The sequence below is a fragment of the Phaethon aethereus genome, assembly GCF_964289735.1.
Source record: "Phaethon aethereus genome assembly, chromosome: 6".
Lineage (NCBI taxonomy): Eukaryota > Metazoa > Chordata > Aves > Phaethontiformes > Phaethontidae > Phaethon > Phaethon aethereus.
Window position 1 is genome coordinate 8,007,895 of NC_138580.1, and position 18,540 is coordinate 8,026,434.

Genomic DNA, 18,540 nt, shown 5'->3' on the forward strand with positions numbered 1-18,540 from the left:
ACATTTAAAGTATCCAACCTTACTTTTAGGAAGTACTTTTTAAGGAATAGAACATTAAACCATACTGTTGCTAAACACTAGTATTTATTTTGACAGTGATGCACAAAGTATTACCCACACAAATACGTTATTTCTGCACCTACAACCATACTGCTCAAATTGTTTCTGGTGAGTAAGTTGCCAGTGGTGTAGGAGGCAGCTAAGAAGTACAGGTCCCACACAGAGCTTTTTCATCTTACCACAACATTTACAAAGCAGCGGTGTGTGCACTTGCTGTGCTGAGCTGAAGTGTGGTATGCTGCAGTTGCAATCACTGGATAAAGGCAGATATTGACTTTTATTGCAATTAAATTCTGTTTTAAGATTCCTTTAAATTCTCTTTATTGGGCATAACAAAACCAGAAATGTAATGGAGACAAATCATAATTTTCTCAGTTCTTTCTTCCTGGCAATCAAGTCCTAATAACATGACTTTGATTATCATTCAGAGATTCTTACTGCAACTGCAAAAGATTAAATCTTTCCTGTTTTATGAAAGCAGGGATTTCACAATTGTCTAAGGACAACCTAAATCCTCAAATGCACAGAAATACCTGTGCATGCTCATTTCCAGTACCCTTGCTTTTGTTTTGGAAGTAACAGTAGACTGTAATATACTTGTCAGATTCATTTTTCACCTGTGTAATTGCATGTGCAAATAGAAGTATCCCTAAGGATTCAGTGTTATTTCCAAGGTTTGGTCTCTTTAATATCTTCATAATTACTGAAATTGTCTTCTGCTAAGACCCAAAAATTCCAGAGCATTTCCAGCCTTGAGTTTATCCTGTAAAAACAGAACAGATATATATGTTTGTGTGTGCTTAACTTGTATTTTACTCAAATGCTTTTACTCGTGCTTTAAAATGAACTGCTGCAAAAAGACTAAAAGGCCTCTTCCAGTCTTTGCAGAAATCAGTGTAGTGCACTGATTTTTCAGTGTTTTATCTCAGGTCTAAAACTAGAGGCTTACAAAGGAGGGAAAAAAACCCCAAATGTAAAGATCATACCTTCAGTTTATTGTCAAAATCTTCCATTGAATCAATCAATTTTCCAGGTTCCAGTTCCCCAAGTGGAAAAGGGTAATCTGTCCCCAGAATAACTTTGTCCTGGTAATAAAAAAACCTTGTTGTACATTTTGTAGTAACTTTAAACAACATAGCTGTATGTGCTTTCTGGAATTTATAATAAACCACAGGAAATGACATGTATATATTGGACTGATTAATTATGAAAGTGAATATGAAGATAATCTTTGGGTTCCAACTTCCATTAGGAAAAAAACAAAGCTTGAAAACAATGACTTGAGATTATTGGGTGAATTTAAGTTTGAAAAAAGTACAGGTTTATTGTTTTTGTGGTGTCTAACTAAAGTTTAGTGTATTTTTATTCTGATACACAGAAAGTTCAAAATGCAAATCCCAGGCCTGTGGGAACAAGCGTATAGTGCTCAGGTGAATATAACACAAATGGTAACTTCCTATTCAGATTGATTTTCTGTGCTGTACTCTGCTGGTTTGAAATGTAACAGAAAGGCATCTGTTGTTCTCCTGAGCTACTTGTACTGCTTCTGTGAGTAGTTTGCCTAAAATGCAGTGATTAATCTTGGTTAAGTGTTGCCATAATTAATGGCCAATGAAGGATACACAGACTTCTTCCTTCTGTTTCTTGACTTCCTTTTTGGTTCTTTTTCATGTTCATTGCATGCTCTGCACTGTTGTGTGCAGTCCCAAAAGAGTATGCGAATTTTTGACAGACTTTAAAAATCTCAGAAAATTCTCCATCAAACTCAGAAAAGATGCTTGGATTTGCATTCCTAAATTTTAAATTCTTAACTACGTACATACACATAGAGACACAGACACACAGAAACTTGAATTTATATACATGTGAGAAGAATATGTAACTAAAAATACAAAGAAATCAAAATTATCTTTTGTGGGATACTTTAAAAGCTGTAATAACTGCAGTGTGATAATACTTAAAGCATGGTACAATGTAGAATTACTACAAACAAATTTTAAAAAAAGTATTTAATTTAATTTAACTAGTATTCAGCTTCAGATAACAAAACCAAAATCTTATTTACAAAATTTTATATATTTTTGTAAGTGTGTAATTTTTTTTAAAAAGTAATTTTCTTTAACTGGGATTGGATATTAGCTGTGCGTTTGAAACATGCAGCTGAGAATGTGAATGATGTGATATGATTTGTTTCTGAAAGCAAGTCAGTGAAAAGAAAATTCAGTAAAAATCTGCATGCATCATTCCTGTTATCAGACATGAAAAGAAATAGGCAGATCCTCAGTAGGTCCACATTGGTATAGTACATTTTCACACTGGAATGGTATTTCCCCCTTTTATTTACTCTGGAGTGTGCATACTGCCAACTCTCTTGATTTTATCAAAAGTCAATTTTCCTTTAAGCTTCATCTCCTGGAGACATGAATATTTGAAAACCACAGTTTTCATTAAAAATACATGTTTTTAAATGGCTCATGAATTTGAAGGCAAGCTCATGAATTTGGGGAACCTGTTATAATATTTGAACTCAGTTACCAATACTGAAATAGGGTGAAGAAAACATATTTCATTTTTTTTATTAAATGTTTTTTCTTATTCGTCAAATGCTGCTTTTTTTATTCTTTTACCTCCAGTAGATGTCACCCGAGAGTCTCTGAAAGAACCTACACAAAGCCTTATATGAAATCCAAACAGAAGATGCACATTCTATTGTTCTGTCCTATATTGTTGTGTTGTGACTTATTATAGAAGCCTTGCCATAAGATTAGAATAGGAGAATTTAGACCGTGTGTCTACTAAATCAAGTTCTGAGCATAGATTAAACAAAATATATTTGGATGTGTGTATTTTTAAGCAGCCAAATACATTCTTTTATTTATAATATTCAGTCTGATACCAAGACATTTTCTTCAGATATGAAAAACAAATTTATGCCATATAAAAAAAAAAACCCCAACCAATAAACATACTAGGTTTATATGAGAAAATGGATTTCTAAGTAGAGGAGAATGAAACCCAGTTACTTGCCCAGCTGTTTATTAGTCAAGGTTAAGTAAGCCAAGAAGGTTTGTACATCTCCTATATACTAAAGCAGAAAGAAATCCCACACTCTCATTTGAATAATATATACATATATATTATTTCAATTATATTTTTCTTTTCCTCTAAAGTGTTTCACAGCTAATCATGTCATCTATTCAGTAGCAGTAAAATTAAGAGCTGTAAATTAAGAAGAAAAATTTAGAAGCAGTATTATTGCTCTGCTACTAGTGATATTAGACTATTCATTTATACTCTCTGAGCTTCAATTTTGTACCTGTCTATAAAATAAGGATTGTAATACCTGTCTTTAGCAACCAGCCTCAGAGAAGCCCTGTGAAGTCTATGCAGATAAATAATACTCCTGGTGTAACAGATGTATTACGATGTTATTCCGAAGTGTATCAACAAAGTCAGTTTTCCCTAGAGGACTTCTAGTTCCACACCTTAATTAGTGTACCCCTCCTTTTAGAAAAGTACGTATGGCTAATGATTAACCTCAGTGGACCCTTCTACTCCACAGAAGTTTTTTCACAGTAATGGGGACCTGAATCTTAAAATTAATCTCAAAGATCATCGAGCATGAGTTCATCCTCTTATATTTGTAAAAATTGTATTTGCCTTGAATCTCACCTTCTTTCCTACTATCAGGATACATCTCAAAAAAAGGCCAGATTGCTGTAGCCAGCTCAGCTACAGCTTCTGGCCAGAGAATATTTTACCTTTGGATGATGGCCCTTCAGGAATGGCCATGGGGAAGTTTTTGCAGAGATACACTGAATAATTTAATCCCCTGTCAACCCAGTTCTTCACTTTTTATAGCCAGCATCATTAGGGATTTTGTGTTTGTTTATATTAACTTCATGCTACCTTATCATGGTGTGAGTGAAGGACTGCAGCAATTTTGCAGTCTTACAAAACTCTTTCTCAGAAATGCGTATTTCTGCTGTCTTTAACTGGGATAGGCCCCAATCAGCCTGCACCCAAAACTAAGAAGGGATGAAGTTAAATGTACATGACTCATCACAGCTGTCACCGGATTTCAATATTCATAAGCTCAATGCCAACACAATACATTCGGATGCCAGGTAATGGCTGTTCCCTAAGGACCTGATGCCATGTCTAAGCACATCTTCATGCACACTGGTGCCCTTCCTGCGCCGCTCTTAGCTATACTCTAGAGAGCTGTCCTATTTCAAACCTTCAGCTTGTGAAGTTACAGCGTCATCCTCAAGACACAATCACATTGTTTTTAGTGCAGCATTTATTCGTCTTATATTTGTTACTCTGCCAACACGACTGCACTGAAAACATGTAGGTATTTGGCATTTTTTTAAGCATTTGACTCTTGGAATACTATTATATAACAATATCAACTTTACTTGGAAAAATGAGGGAACTTTTTATCTTCATGGTTATAAAGTAAGGCTTGAAAATGGGATGTGAATGTTTTTTTCAAGGGTAAGATGCCTTAGGCTATGAAAAAGAGAAAGAAAATGTACTTTTTCAAGTTCCCTGGAGCATTAAAAGCATTTCAGTTTTGGGATCTGACTCAGACTTCTCAGCACTGTGGCTCCAGCCGATGTCACATTGCTTGAGCTCAAAATACTCAGAGGAGAATTAAAGATGATACCAATTTCCCATGTAGTACACTGGTCAAATTTATTGCACCAAGAAACTTAATTTCAGAACTCTGTTGACAAAATAAACGAGACACCAGATAGGCTGTTGCTGAGTGACTTTTAGATTATTGAATTAGAATGCATAACCTGTCTCTCCTCAGACAACTAAATTTGAGTTGCAATGACTAATGATGATTAAGGGCCAGAGTCTATGTGTCACTTCTTAGGAAGAAAGGTAGACAAGTTACAGTTTAAGTGTGGTGCAAAGACAGCAGCTTTCCCACAACAGCCATAGCTTAGGGCAGCCTTGAGATGCAAGGCTAACTCGTTATGCTAAAGCAGAACTGCTACGAGATTTATATTCTACGCAAGTTTAAAACAGCAAAAAAGTTGTCAGCAACAGATTAAACATCCTGTTGTACTTTCTGTCCTGCTTTGCTCTTGACATCTGTAGTTCAGCTTAAAACCAGAATCATCCCCCCCAAAAAAGGAATCTGTGGGTCTCAGCCATGCTGAGTCACACAGCATCTAATTTAACAAGGCTTTTCTAACAATGGCAAAACATGTCTCACAACATTTTAAAATGGAAAAAAAAAGAAGAAAGAAGCAAACAAGCAAGTGATCTCATCTCCTTGGCAATAAAAAAAAGGATTCTGACCACCTAAACATGGCAATTTAAAATCCAAGAGCTAGACTCATTCCTGCTATACTATAACGTCATGTAGAACAAGAATGTATTTAGGATGAACATGGTCTAGATTTGGGGAGACTTCTCGGATGAGGAGATAACTGAAGGCAAGTGCTGAACTGTTACTCTATAAGCCTTTGGCGATCTTGTAAAATGGAAGTGCACATCACATCCAGTAAAATTTGTACATCTATTGTAAAAACTACTTAAAGCCACTTGATTACTGTAAGCTACAATTAGATTCAAAAGCTAGTAAAATGTCCTGGACTGTTGACAATGATATATTTACTATTTAGAGGTTGGTAACAGAAATCAATACTGGGCTGGAGCCCTAGTATTTTGTTAGTAACCCATCTGGTGCCTAAAACTTCATTCCCTGACAGACATCTCTCCCATCAGTGTTCACTAGGACTAACACTGCCAAAAAAAATGCTGTAACATATGTACAGAAAGAACTTAGCAAATGCCACCCGAGTTGATACCCACTGATGTTAGAAGTACTTTCCCATACTAACAGCTTATTAGCAGATATTCTGACAAGTAAACTGACCTGGGTTTTATCTTACTTGTTTCTAATGGAACTAGGCTGCATGGCAGTTTCTTTGCACATTCGGGGAAGAATGCTGAAAGGAACAGGAAAGCACACCTGATCAACACGTGGCTTAGGGGCTGGTGCCATCGTCAGAATTTTGGGTTTTTTGACCACGGGGCGGTTTACACGGCACCGGGCCTCCTCGCAGCTGATGGAGTGCAACTGACGCCAAGGGGCAAAAGGATTCTTGCTCATGAGCTGGCGGGGCTCATTGAGAGGGCTTTAAACTAGATTTGGAGGGGGGAGGGGATAAAACCGGGCTCACTAGAGTTGAACCCAGGGCTAGGTTCAATGTGCCAGAGTTGAAATCGATAGCCCAGCTCAGGTGCATCTACACCAATGCACGCAGCGTGGGCACCAAACAGGAGGAGCTGGAAGCCATTGTGCAGCGCGACAGCTATGACGTAGTTGCCATCACAGAAACATGGTGGGATGCTTCTCATGACTGGAGTGCTGCAATGGATGGCTATAAGCTCTTCCGAGGGGATAGGCAGGGAAGGAGAGGCGGTGGGGTGGCTCTGTATGTTAGGGAGTGTTTTGATTGCATAGAAATCGAAGATTGTGAAGACCAAGTAGAGTGCTTGTGGGTAAGGATGAGGGGGAAGGCCAATGAGGCAGACATCCTCCTGGGAGTATGTTATAGACCACCCAGCCAGGACGAAGAGGCAGATGAGACATTCTGTAAGCGACTGGCGGAGGTCTTGCATTCGCTGGCCCTTGTTCTTGTGGGGGACTTCAATCTACCGGACATCTGCTGGAAGTATAACACAGCAGAGAGGAAACAATCTGGGAGGTTCCTGGAGTGTGTGGAGGATAACTTCCTGACGCAGCTTGTGAGTGAGCCCACCAGGGGAGGTGCCTTACTGGACCTGCTGTTTACAAACAGAGAAGGACTGGTGAGAGATGTGGTGGTCGGAGGCCGTCTTGGGCTTAGCGACCACGACATGATAGAATTCTCAATTGTGAGCAAAGTAAGGAGAGGGGTCAGCAAAACTGCTACCATGGACTTCCGGAGGGCAGACTTTGGCCTGTTCAGGTCACTGGTTGAGAGAGTCCCTTGGGAGACAGTCCTGAAGGACAAGGGGGTCCAGGAAGGCTGGACAGTCTTCAAGAAGGAAATCTTAAAGGCGCAGGAGCAGGCGGTCCCCACGTGCCGTGTCGTGGTTTAGCCCCAGCCGGCAACTAAGCACCACGCAGCCGCTCGCTCACTCTCCCTCCCACAGTGGGACGGGGGAGAGAATTAGGAAAAACCTCGTGGGTTGAGATAAACACAGTTTAATAGGACAGAAAGAAAGAAGGAAACAATAAGGATAATACCAACAAAGGAATGTACAAGAACAAGTGATGCCCAATACAGAAATTGCTCACCACCCAGTGATCGACAGCCCGTCCCCGAGCAGCGATTTCCGCCCCCCGGCCAACTCCAGTTTATGTACTGGGCATGACGTCGGATGGTAGGGAATATCTCTTTGGCCAGTCTGGGTCAGCTGTCCCGGCTGTGTCCCCTCCCAGCTTCCCGTGCACCCCCAGCCTGCTCGCTGGCAGCCCAGCACGAGAAGCTGGACTGTCCTTGACGGCTCAGCAACAACCCAAAACATCAGCACATTATCAACAGTTTCTCATCCCAAATCCAAAACACAGTCTCACACTAGCTTCTGTGAAGAAAACCAGCTCTATCCTGGCTGAAACCAGGACAGTGCCGTAAGAAGAGCTGGCGGGGAAGGCGACCGGCCTGGATGAACAGGGAGATTTTGCTGGAACTCAGGGAAAAAAGGAGAGTTTATCATCTCTGGAAGAAGGGGCAGGCAACTCACGAAGAGTACAAGGATCTCGTTAGGTCAAGCAGGGACAAAATTAGAAAGGCAAAAGCCCAGCTAGAGCTCAGTCTGGCCACAGTCGTAAAGGATAATAAAAAATGTTTTTACAAATATATTAACAACAAAAAGAGAGGCAAGGAGAATCTCCATCCCCTACTAGATATGGCGGGGAACGTTGTCTCCAAGGACGAGGACAAGGCTGAGGTACTTAATGCCTTCTTTGCCTCAGTCTTTAATAGCCAGTCCAGGTATCCACAGGGTATTCAGCTCCCTGAGCTGGAAGACGGGGATGGAGAGCACAATGTACTCCTCATAATCCAGGAGGAAGCAGTCAAGGACATGCTAAACTACCTGGACATCCACAAGTCTATGGGGCCTGATGGGATCCACCCCAGAGTACTGAGAGAGCTGGCGGAGGAGCTTGCCAAGCCACTCTCCATCATTTATCAGCAGTCCTGGTTAACAGGGGAGGTCCCAGAAGACTGGAGGCTTGCCAATGTGACGCCCGTCTACAAGAAAGGCCGGAAGGAGGATCCTGGGAACTACAGGCCTGTCAGCCTGACCTCTGTACCGGGGAAGATTATGGAGCGGTTGGTCTTGAGAGTGCTCACAAGGCACCTGCAGGACAACCAAGGGATCAGGCCCAGCCAGCATGGGTTCATGAAAGGCAGGTCCTGCTTGACCAACCTGATCTCCTTCTATGACCAGGTGACCCGCCTAGTGGATGAGGGAAAGGCTGTGGACGTTGTCTACCTGGACTTTAGTAAAGCCTTTGACAGCGTCTCCCACAGCATTCTCCTGGAGAAGCTGGCGGCTCGTGGCTTAGACAGGTTTACTCTTCGCTGGGTGAGGAACTGGCTGGATGGCCAAGCCCAGAGAGTTGTGGTGAACGGCGTTAAATCTGGCTGGCGGCCAGTCACAAGCGGTGTTCCCCAGGGCTCGGTTCTGGGGCCGGTCTTGTTCAATATCTTTATTGATGATCTGGATGAGGGAATCGAGTGCTCCCTCAGTAAGTTTGCAGATGACACCAAGTTGGGTGGGAGTGTTGATCTGCTGGAGGGTAGGAGGGCTCTGCAGAGGGATCTGGACAGGCTGGATCGATGGGCCGAGGCCAACTGTATGAGGTTTAATAAGGCCAAGTGCAGGGTCCTGCACTTTGGCCACAACAACCCCATGCAACGCTACAGGCTTGGGGAGGAGTGGCTAGAGAGCAGCCCGGCAGAAAGGGACCTGGGGGTGCTGGTTGACAGCCGGCTGAATATGAGCTGGAAGTGTGCCCAGGTGGCCAAGAAGGCAAACAGCGTCCTGGCCTGTATCAGGAATAGTGTGGCCAGCAGGAGTAGGGAAGTGATTGTGCCCCTGTACTCGGCGCTGGTGAGGCCGCACCTTGAATCCTGTGTTCAGTTTTGGGCCCCTCACTACAAGAAGGATGTTGAGGTGCTGGAGCTTGTCCAGAGAAGGGCAACGAAGATGGTGAGGGGTCTGGAGCACAAGTCTTATGAGGAGCGGCTGAGGGAACTGGGGTTGTTTAGTCTGGAGAAGAGGAGGCTGAGGGGAGACCTTATCGCTCTCTACAACTACCCGAAAGGGGGTTGTGGCGACGAGGGTGTTGGCCTCTTCTCCCAAGTAACTAGTGATAGGACAAGAGGAAATGGCCTCAAGTTGCGCCAGGGGAGGTTTAGATTGGATATTAGGAAAAATTTCTTCACTGAGAGAGTGGTCAGGCATTGGAACAGGCTGCCCAGGGAGGTGGTGGAGTCGCCATCTCTGGAAGTGTTCAAAAAACGTGTGGATGTGGCGCTTCAGGACATGGTTTAGGGGACATGGTGGCACTGGATTAATGGTTGGACTTGATGATCTTGAAGGTCCTTTCCAACCTAGTGATTCTGTGATTCTGTGATTTTATGGGGCTCCTGCCACAAATCTGTTTTTGGTTCATGGTGGATTTAAGAAAGAGGTATTCTCTCTCCTCTGAGCTGTAGTGTTATTGTATGTGTACATACATATACACTTTACAAAAACTTTGTATAGCATTGTTTCAAGCTGTAGTTGTGCTATCACATTGTTGACTCTCATGAATCTTCAAATGCAAAGTTTTCCTGAAAGGCACAAGTACTGTAGGGGAGAAGTACTGCAGGCAGAAGTCCAGTCTCAAAGCTACAGATTTCCTGTGCAGCACAGACTGCAAACCCCGTGGATTTCAAAGGGTTGAGACTTGGGCTCGGAGTACCATGATAAAGAAAGCAATAGGTCTGCTTTATTATTTTTGGATGGCCAAGGCAAGCCACTTCTGTACCAGTTCTAGTACAGATTTATTGCAGTAACCTGTTCAGAGTGTTAGAAATGAAAATGGGAAATCAACAGTATCTTTTTCTGTAGAGAGAAAGAAAACATTTGGCTTAACTGTCTTTGTGAACTTTGGGTCATACAAGAGGCCCTGGTGACAGTGACAGCCCCGTATGCGAGAAAGTACTGTGTGAGCCTAAAAACTAATGTACAAGAGACAGGACTACAGTTCTTGAGACAAGAAAGTCAATGCCAGAGCTTGAATTTCTGTTTTTGACATCTAGTAGGTATCTGCCTGCTAGCAGAGATCAAGACACAAATACTGTTCTCTTGTTGATTTGTAGTGATCCATTGGAAGTTGGCATGAGCAATACCATCTTCAGCCCCTTCCTGAGCAGTTACTCATGAGAAGGAAGTATTTGAATGACTTTGGATTTTTCTATCCCATGCTGTACCTGATTTAAACAGGTTGCTAAACTACAAAGATGTCTTTACTCTCCACTCTAACAATTAAAATATTTTTGCAAACCCGTGATGTTTAATGTGCTCTCCAGGATCCTCACAAAAACTTCCTTTGTTATTGACTTCTTTCTACCTATAACTTCCCAAGTGGAAATAAAATTTTATGTCTTCAAGTATACACTTGAATTTGAAAATTAAGCCATTTGAAAACAAGGCTCCAAATGAAGCAGTCTTTGCTTGCAGTCCCATCCTGAACAACCTTACACAACGAACCAGCCTCACTGAACTAAGGTTCAGAGCGCATGATTTCCTGCGTTAAAACCACCATTTCACTAACTCCATATAGTAAAAACACTATCAACATGGCAGAAGCCCATCAGTTTGTAATAGCTCAGGTTCTGATTTTACTGGGTGAATATGCTGTCTTCTTCCTGCTTTCTTCTTCTCTTCTCCTTTTGCTGTTTCATAGAGAATTAAATAAAGAATGACTCACCTGCTTCCGGAAGCGTTAAAACTCACCTCTCCTATTACACTTGTTAGCAGCCTCAGCGCACCACGATCATGGACAAGAGAGTCTGTGTAAAATGAACCCAGGTATTTTCTTGGATCCACCTTGTTATCCACTGCACACAAATCAGGGCGCACATTGAATCCATGGGAGATTCTCCCCACTGTGTATGGAAAAGCTCCACCTGCACGAAGAAATTTTTAGTAACAGAAGCTGAAAGTATGCAGGAGGAAAAAAAGCCACATTATCAACAGAGATCTGTAAGTTTTACTGCCAGATACCTAGAAAGAAAGTGCTCTGCACCAGAAATTTTTTATTCCTACTCCGTCATTAGCTTCTTTCTCTATTTTTCCCACTTCTGCACTACTGTGATGCCCTAATTCCTCCCGCTGCTTCCTTTTCCCTTTCCCCAAACCACCTCCTTTCTCCCCTTCCTCCTTGTTTCCCTAAAAGGCTATTATAACAGCTCAAACACTGGCTGAAACAAGCTAGAGAGTGTTCATACAAGCAGCCAGTCTGGCAGATTATCTTCTTTGGGTTAATAGTACTCAGCTGGTGGCCGGCTTCAAGTGGTAACACTATTAATGGGCATACCAGAAAATACAATTGTACCATGCTCAACTGAAGAACAGGTGTTTCACATGGCATATTTCTTACCTCCGTGTGCAAAGCAAACTTTCAGCTTAGGAAATTTTTCAAAAATTCCTCCCATAATCATGGAGCAAATGGCTATAGTTGTTTCTGCTGGCATGCCTAGGAACAAAAAAAGCTTTATTGTATGAGAGTTTTATTTTGTATTTTCCTATTAGAGTTTTAAATGTTATCTTCATTTTCTGCAATTAGCCTTGAGCCTACTGAAAAACATAATAGTTACAGAGGGGTTTTGCCCACTCCTTCATTTAGTCATGTTATTTTTGAGGAGCTTATTTCAGAGACAATTCACTTTTCCCTAGTCATCTCCTCTTTTTATTTAAGACAAAGGAGAATACTAGATTCTGTTGCTAGTCTGAATAATTTTAATTCTAGGTATTTAAAAGTTAGACAAACTAAACAAGCTTCAAAACAAATGACTGTTGAATTTACCCAACACATTTAATTGTAGTACTTGATTAAAAAAAAAAAAGATTGATAGAAAAATCAGGTAGTTTTTCTCTGTACTAGTACCTTTGTAACAATCTTCTGGGCATAATCCAGTGACAGTTGATAAATGTAGATTAAGCAAAGTAAATATACGCTCACCTATTAGCCAGGGAAACCAATATTTGGACATCCTTCCATCTATCTGCATGTCCCAGGGATGCACAAAGAGACAGCAATTTAATTGTTCAGCAGCCTGCAGCAAAAAGAAGTCTAAATCTTGACTAATCTTACCATAATGTATGTTAGTTCTTAGCCGTGCTTTACAGATCACTTGCAAAATTGTACTGAGCATTAGTAGTAGTAATGAAAATAGGCCCAGAAGTAAGAACTATAAGCCACAGTTGGTTATATGTACTCCTCTGGGCCATATTCTGAAGTCCTCACGCAGTTTCAATGCTCTTTTTGAGACTACAGGATTGGAAACACCGACGATAATATCTTTTTAGTAAGCCAAGTGTTCCTCAGATTAATGTGGTACAAAACCGCTTTCTTAGCTGTGTTTGTCAGCCACCCTGTAGTATAAAACTCGGTTCAGACTAGCGTTCTTCTGGTTTCCTTACACGTATGAGGATGAATTCTCATAATGTTTTATAGAACCATTTTAGGATGGTTTTGCAGAATTGTTCCAGCTGCATTCAAGAATTTTCAGTGCTGTTGCACTACATTTGTCCCCTCTGGCCCTCTGCCTGGCTTAAAAAAAAGTTAAAACTATTCCTAATCCACCCTAAGAGTTTGAAATCTACCTGTATTCTGATCAAAAATCCATCTCCACTCATGTATATCAATTTTTCCAAAACTGATGACATCTTTGGAAAGAAAAACAGAAGAACAATATAGGATGCTGATTCTGACTGAGTAATTTAAGTTTGCACTTAAATTTATAGTCATCAGAGTCATTCATATGCTTAACCAGGATTTAACAGCTTCGTTTTCTCAGATGTATTTCTGGACCTCCTCTTGTTGCTAAGGAGATTATCACACATTTGAAAAATTTGGGTTTGTTTACCCACACATGCATAAATAAAGCTGCAACTTTTGGATTGTAGGGAGTAATTGCCATCTTCATTTGTAAACTAAAAATAGCAATTCAAAAACTGGCTTGGTAGATTGATAAAGTTCATTATCAAATATGGCTTAATTTCACAATCTTTATTATCTAAGGATGTTTCTAGAAGTGATATAGGTTACTTCCGACGTGTTAAACATAAGCTGAAAAATGTACAGTATAAGAGATCCCAGTACAGGAGAGGATCTCGGTACAAGAGAGACATGGAGCTACTGGAGAGAGGCCAAAGATGATGAAGGGACTGGAGCATCTCTCCAATGAGGAAATGCTGAGACAGCTGGGACTGTTTAGCACTGAGAAGAGAAGGTTCAGCGGGAATCTCGTCAATGTATACAAATACCTGAAGGGAGCATGTAAAGAAGGTGGAACCAGGTTCTGTGGTGCCCAGTGACAGGACCAGAGGCAACGGGCATATACAGAAACACAAGACGCTCCTTCTGAACATCAGGAAACATTTTTTTACTGTGAGGGTGACCAAGCACTGGCACAGGTTACCCAGAGAGGTTGTGGAGTTTCTACCCTTGCAGACGTTCAAAAGCTATCTGGGCATGGTCCTGGGCATCTGGCTCTAGGTGGCCCTGCTTTGAGCAGCAAGTTGGACCAGATGACCTCCAGCGGTCCCTTCCAACCTCAGCCATGCTGTGAGTCTGTGAATGCGTGCATCTCCAAGAGTGGAAGTTGATAACTGAGTGTATATGACCATAAAAACAAATAGTCCAGATGCTGTACTACCAGAATTCTTGAATAAATTGAGCATTTGGAAAAATAACCTCTATGGATCAATTTCAAGCTGACAGCTATAACAACCTGTGAAACAGATACAGAATGTACATTGATTAAACCGCATAATTTAGACAAATGACCATCCTCACCTGGACCTCAGGCTATTTAAGAAATGCAATCTATAAATTTATTTTATAATCAATACATTCAGTTTGGAACTTCTGGTCCCATTTGCATAATTCTGTATGGTGCTTTGGCTCTATAGGTAAGAAACATTTACTCACAGCATAAATATCATACAGTTCTGGTGCATTCAGATCCCATTCATTGACATGAGATCCTATTTGTACTCCAGGAAATCCAAGTTCATTCACGCAGCGATGCATTTCCTTCACAGCCAGGTCTGGATCTTGCAAAGGCAACGTACCCAAGCCAATAAACCTCTTGGGGTACTTTTTTACTGTAGCAGCTAAGTCATTATTTAATATCTGGGCTAGATCTAAAGTATCCTGAGGTTTGGCCTGGTAAGATATTAAGCAGAATAGTTCATTAAAATATAGTTCTTAAATGTTACCACATTTGGAAGATATTGGATAAATGTCACTGCAAACAATTCAGAGACGGGGTTTGAACCTAAAATTTACTTTACAGTACTGAATGGCTGGAAACCAGTATGGCTAAGTTCTGCCTCGCTTTAAAACCTCTGGGTGCAGTTCTCTTTCTTGTCCTGAATATTTTATCAGCTTTTGTTGCCTTTACTGCTCAGGATGAGTGTAACAAAGCCCAGGTTGCTGATGCACTTAAGTATCTGGTCTTTTGTGTAAACCAGCCTCTGTTTTTGTTTATCTCAATGCAAAAACCTCAGCATATAATTCTTAAACATAGCAATGAATATTTACTCTCCTATTATTGGAGCTGAAGAGATAAAAGTAAGAAATATGCGATGCTGGAGCATGAGAATTCTACAGAGAAAACATGAGCAAAACTCTCTAACATTCAGAAGGTGATAACAGTCATAATTCTAATAAGGGCACTGCAATATCCATACAGTTAGTTTCCTGTTTTTTCCCCTAATACATATTTAATAGAAAATATTCCCATAAATAGCAGAATAAAATTTTAAAGATATGTCACCCAACAAGAAATTCTGAAGATCAGTTGTACTGCTTATATGTGGGCTTAACACAATGATTTTTACATATCTGTTTACATATAACAACTCAGCTTGTACACATAGCTAAATAGTCAAATCAAGAATGTATCCAGAACATTATTTTGCTATGATTTGTCTTCTCAGACTGTTTTTATTTCTTTGATGCATTCAAGATCACTCTGCAGGGTACATATTAATTTAAATTTACCACTGAATTTTAAGATTCAAAGCATTCTAGGTCAATGAGTCCGAGGCCACATTTAAAAGACAGTGGACAAGACCACGAATGTATCTTTTACTTCTTTTTTTACATGAGAAAATCCTAACTGATGTCTAGGTTTCATGGAATCTGTACATATATGTCTACCTGCTAACCGTGGATTCATGCTGTGTAAATTCTCTCTCCCAGTTTTCAGCTACCCCCATAAGGTCCCCAGCAGAAATTCTGTTGTCTCATTCTTTCTTACTGGGTTTACTCCAGAGTGGAGCTTTGCCAGGACACACTGCTGGCTCTTCTGATACCTGGTCTATTTTTTTGTCTTTTGTTTTTCACAGCAGAACAATTCCCCATCTATTTCAGTGCTCCAGTGACTACTTTTATCACCTAATTTATAAGAGAATGCTTTTCTTTTTTAAAAATTTTTTAACATATGAATTACAAAATATGCTAGGAGGAACCTACCCAGTAGCTGAACATTACAGGGACTGTGGAAAGGACTTGAACTGTGACTCCTGGGTAAGAAAAAGCAGTCGTTAATGTTTTTTTGGTAGAATGTTAAAAATAAGAAAGCACTTTGGTTTGAAAGGTAGGAAGTAAAAGCTTTAATAATAAGAAAGATTGATTTTACATTTAACATTTAACTTTTTTATGCTAATTGAGGATCATGATAATAAAACCTGTAGTTTATCAGTTTTTTAGGATTGGAATATTTTTGCTAAGTAGAAAGAAAAAGAACACGTTCATACTCGCATACTAGATTATTTTGTGAAACTAAGTATTTTGATTTTAGAAGTATTTGGTATGCACATGTACTATTAAATAAAATAGCAATTTAATGTTACTCTCCCATAAATGAATGTGATGTTAAACCAACAGAATACAATAGCTTAAGTTTACTTTGGGGACACGTTTATCATATACATTTAATAAATAAATATGTAAATTAGACTAAAGATAAACAATGTTATGTTAACAATGATTATTAAACAATGTTTTCCTAAGTGTTCTCCAAAGCTATATTGTGTTAAGTTTCATTCATCCTATGTCTGGACTACTGAGATTGTAAGTATAAGAAAATCTGTCTGTTTTTAGAAATAACTTTGATGTTAGCAATAACGAGAATTAAGTCTATGCTGTTTGGTTTCTGTTCAAACCCAGAACAGAACCTGTGTGTGACAGGTTACAGGAATGAACACAACAAACATAGCAGATTAAAAACAGAAGAAACAATAAACAATAATTAGGACTTCACTAAATAGTTACATGCAAAACTTTTTTTTTAAATTTTAGATCTGATTGTAATATTTATGCACATATTTTGTCATGGTTTAAAAAATTTAACTTGGTTGTTAGTAACAAAACAACTAATGCAAAAAATGGCAAAAAAAACCCCAACCCTAAGAAAATTTCTTCTAAGACAATGACCTTACCAAAGCACTCGGCTGTGTAACAAAATAATTTATCCTCCTCCTCTACTTCTTTTAAGTAGGAAACAAGAGGGGAAGCTGATTCAGGCATCTCTCTAATAAGATCTCATTAATATATACAGCAGCAAAGGTTTGTGGTTAAGGATTAGGTCTACAAATATACATATATACCAAAGTACAGCCTAAGTTGTATTGTCCACCAATACGCTACTGGACACTTGATGAGTATGTTTGAGAATATTCACCATGTTTTCCACAGTAAGCATTGTATCTGGTTTCAATCCATTTTTACACTTCTGAGCAAATTTAACGTGAATCTTAAAGATAGATTTCCAAGCTGAACATTCCTAGACACTAGCCTTAGGAAGAAGAATCAGCACAGAAAACCCTCTACTTTATACCCTCTTCAGGGGATTTTACAAAGGAGAAAATAATAAGAAAAGGCAGTTAGGATTAACTGAAAGATTTTCACCAACAAAATTGTGATGAGTTGTGCCACAGAACTGTGATGTTAATTACCTTTACAGCTTGTTTATAAAACAATTACCTTGATAGCTTGTTTTATTGAGTGGACCAAGACACAGGTTTGTATACCAAATAGACCTAGGACATACGATTATGAGAACAATTCAGTCTCTTCGGTACATGGGCTACCATTTCTTATTACTGGCAAGACTTCTTGGGCATTGCAGAAACAAAGCCTTTTAGCAACCAAGCGGTAAGGTAATCGCTCTGAGTTAATAATACCTTGCAGTGACTGATACTAGTTTTGTTCAGCTGGGAGACTCCTTGCAAAATCATGCCATGTTTGCAGGTTGAATTTTGGGGTGTAATCTATCTCAGCCTGTGTTACAGAAAACGGTCTTTGAGGTAAGTGGCTACAGCTTTGTAAATCGAAAAAGAGTCAATGTGGCCCACAGTCTTTATCATTAGAAGAACAGTAAGAATGAAAACCACAAACACTGTGACCTTTTTTTTACACTTAATTGGCTGATGTCTGTATCTCTGGAGTGCTGTAATGAAAGGGGACATTTTCATGGCACAAGTCACCAGATGGAGCTGTAACACACAGTTCTGGATTTTTTTTTTAAACCAAGTGAGCTCTGTTTAGTTTTTGGAGAAATACTGTGGTGTTGGCTTTATGATACATTTTCTTCTCTGGAGAGCTGTTGCAAAGATTTTTAAAAATTGCTCCCGTGTTTCCCCCTTGTCCACAGCAAATTCATGGGGCAGAATTGTTTCGTAGAAGCTTGCCATTAGTGTTAGGGGAAATATTTGAAAGGGAAAGATGCCCAAAGGCTATTAATGATCCACACTGTGGTTGAATCGCACAGTAATCCCCAAAATCCCTGAGCTAACTCAGGGAATGATTACAGTCTAGTCAAGGCAGCGTATTTCAGAGAGGTTGCAAAGACATTCTGGCATTCTCATTAAATGTCTAATGGTTGGGGTTTGAAATACTGCTTCTCCAGGGTGAAAATGAGGTAGCTAAAAATTATCTAAGTTGTGTTCACATGAATTGCCCACCAGCTCTTGAGTTCCTAAATTGGCCTATGTCATGTGTTGCAGTAAACCTCCATAAGAAGGATGACCCAAAGCATCTCCTAACATGCTATCCCATGAAGAACAATAGGAAACATTAACCATAAAAATGCTACTTATAAAATATCTGCTCTTTGAAGTAACTCAGATGTTTATTCCTTATGAAAAGTTGGAGAAGATATTCAAGTTGTGTCT

At 39.9% G+C, this 18,540-nt stretch overlaps 1 protein-coding gene across 1 annotated transcript in view; it reads right to left on the minus strand.

Moving 5' to 3' along the window:
* Positions 1 to 658: 658 nt before the first annotated feature.
* ACMSD (aminocarboxymuconate semialdehyde decarboxylase) overlaps positions 659 to 18,540 on the minus strand; it is a gene marked incomplete at its 5' end in the record, with an annotated part of 28,332 nt that continues 10,450 nt past the window's right edge. The window contains 7 exons of the mRNA XM_082001336.1: positions 659 to 823; positions 1,047 to 1,145; positions 11,086 to 11,258; positions 11,732 to 11,827; positions 12,314 to 12,407; positions 14,288 to 14,524; positions 15,839 to 15,888. Coding sequence (XP_081857462.1) covers positions 761 to 823; positions 1,047 to 1,145; positions 11,086 to 11,258; positions 11,732 to 11,827; positions 12,314 to 12,407; positions 14,288 to 14,524; positions 15,839 to 15,888 — 812 coding nt within the window. The 3' untranslated portion in view covers positions 659 to 760. The remainder of the gene's footprint in view (positions 824 to 1,046; positions 1,146 to 11,085; positions 11,259 to 11,731; positions 11,828 to 12,313; positions 12,408 to 14,287; positions 14,525 to 15,838; positions 15,889 to 18,540) is intronic.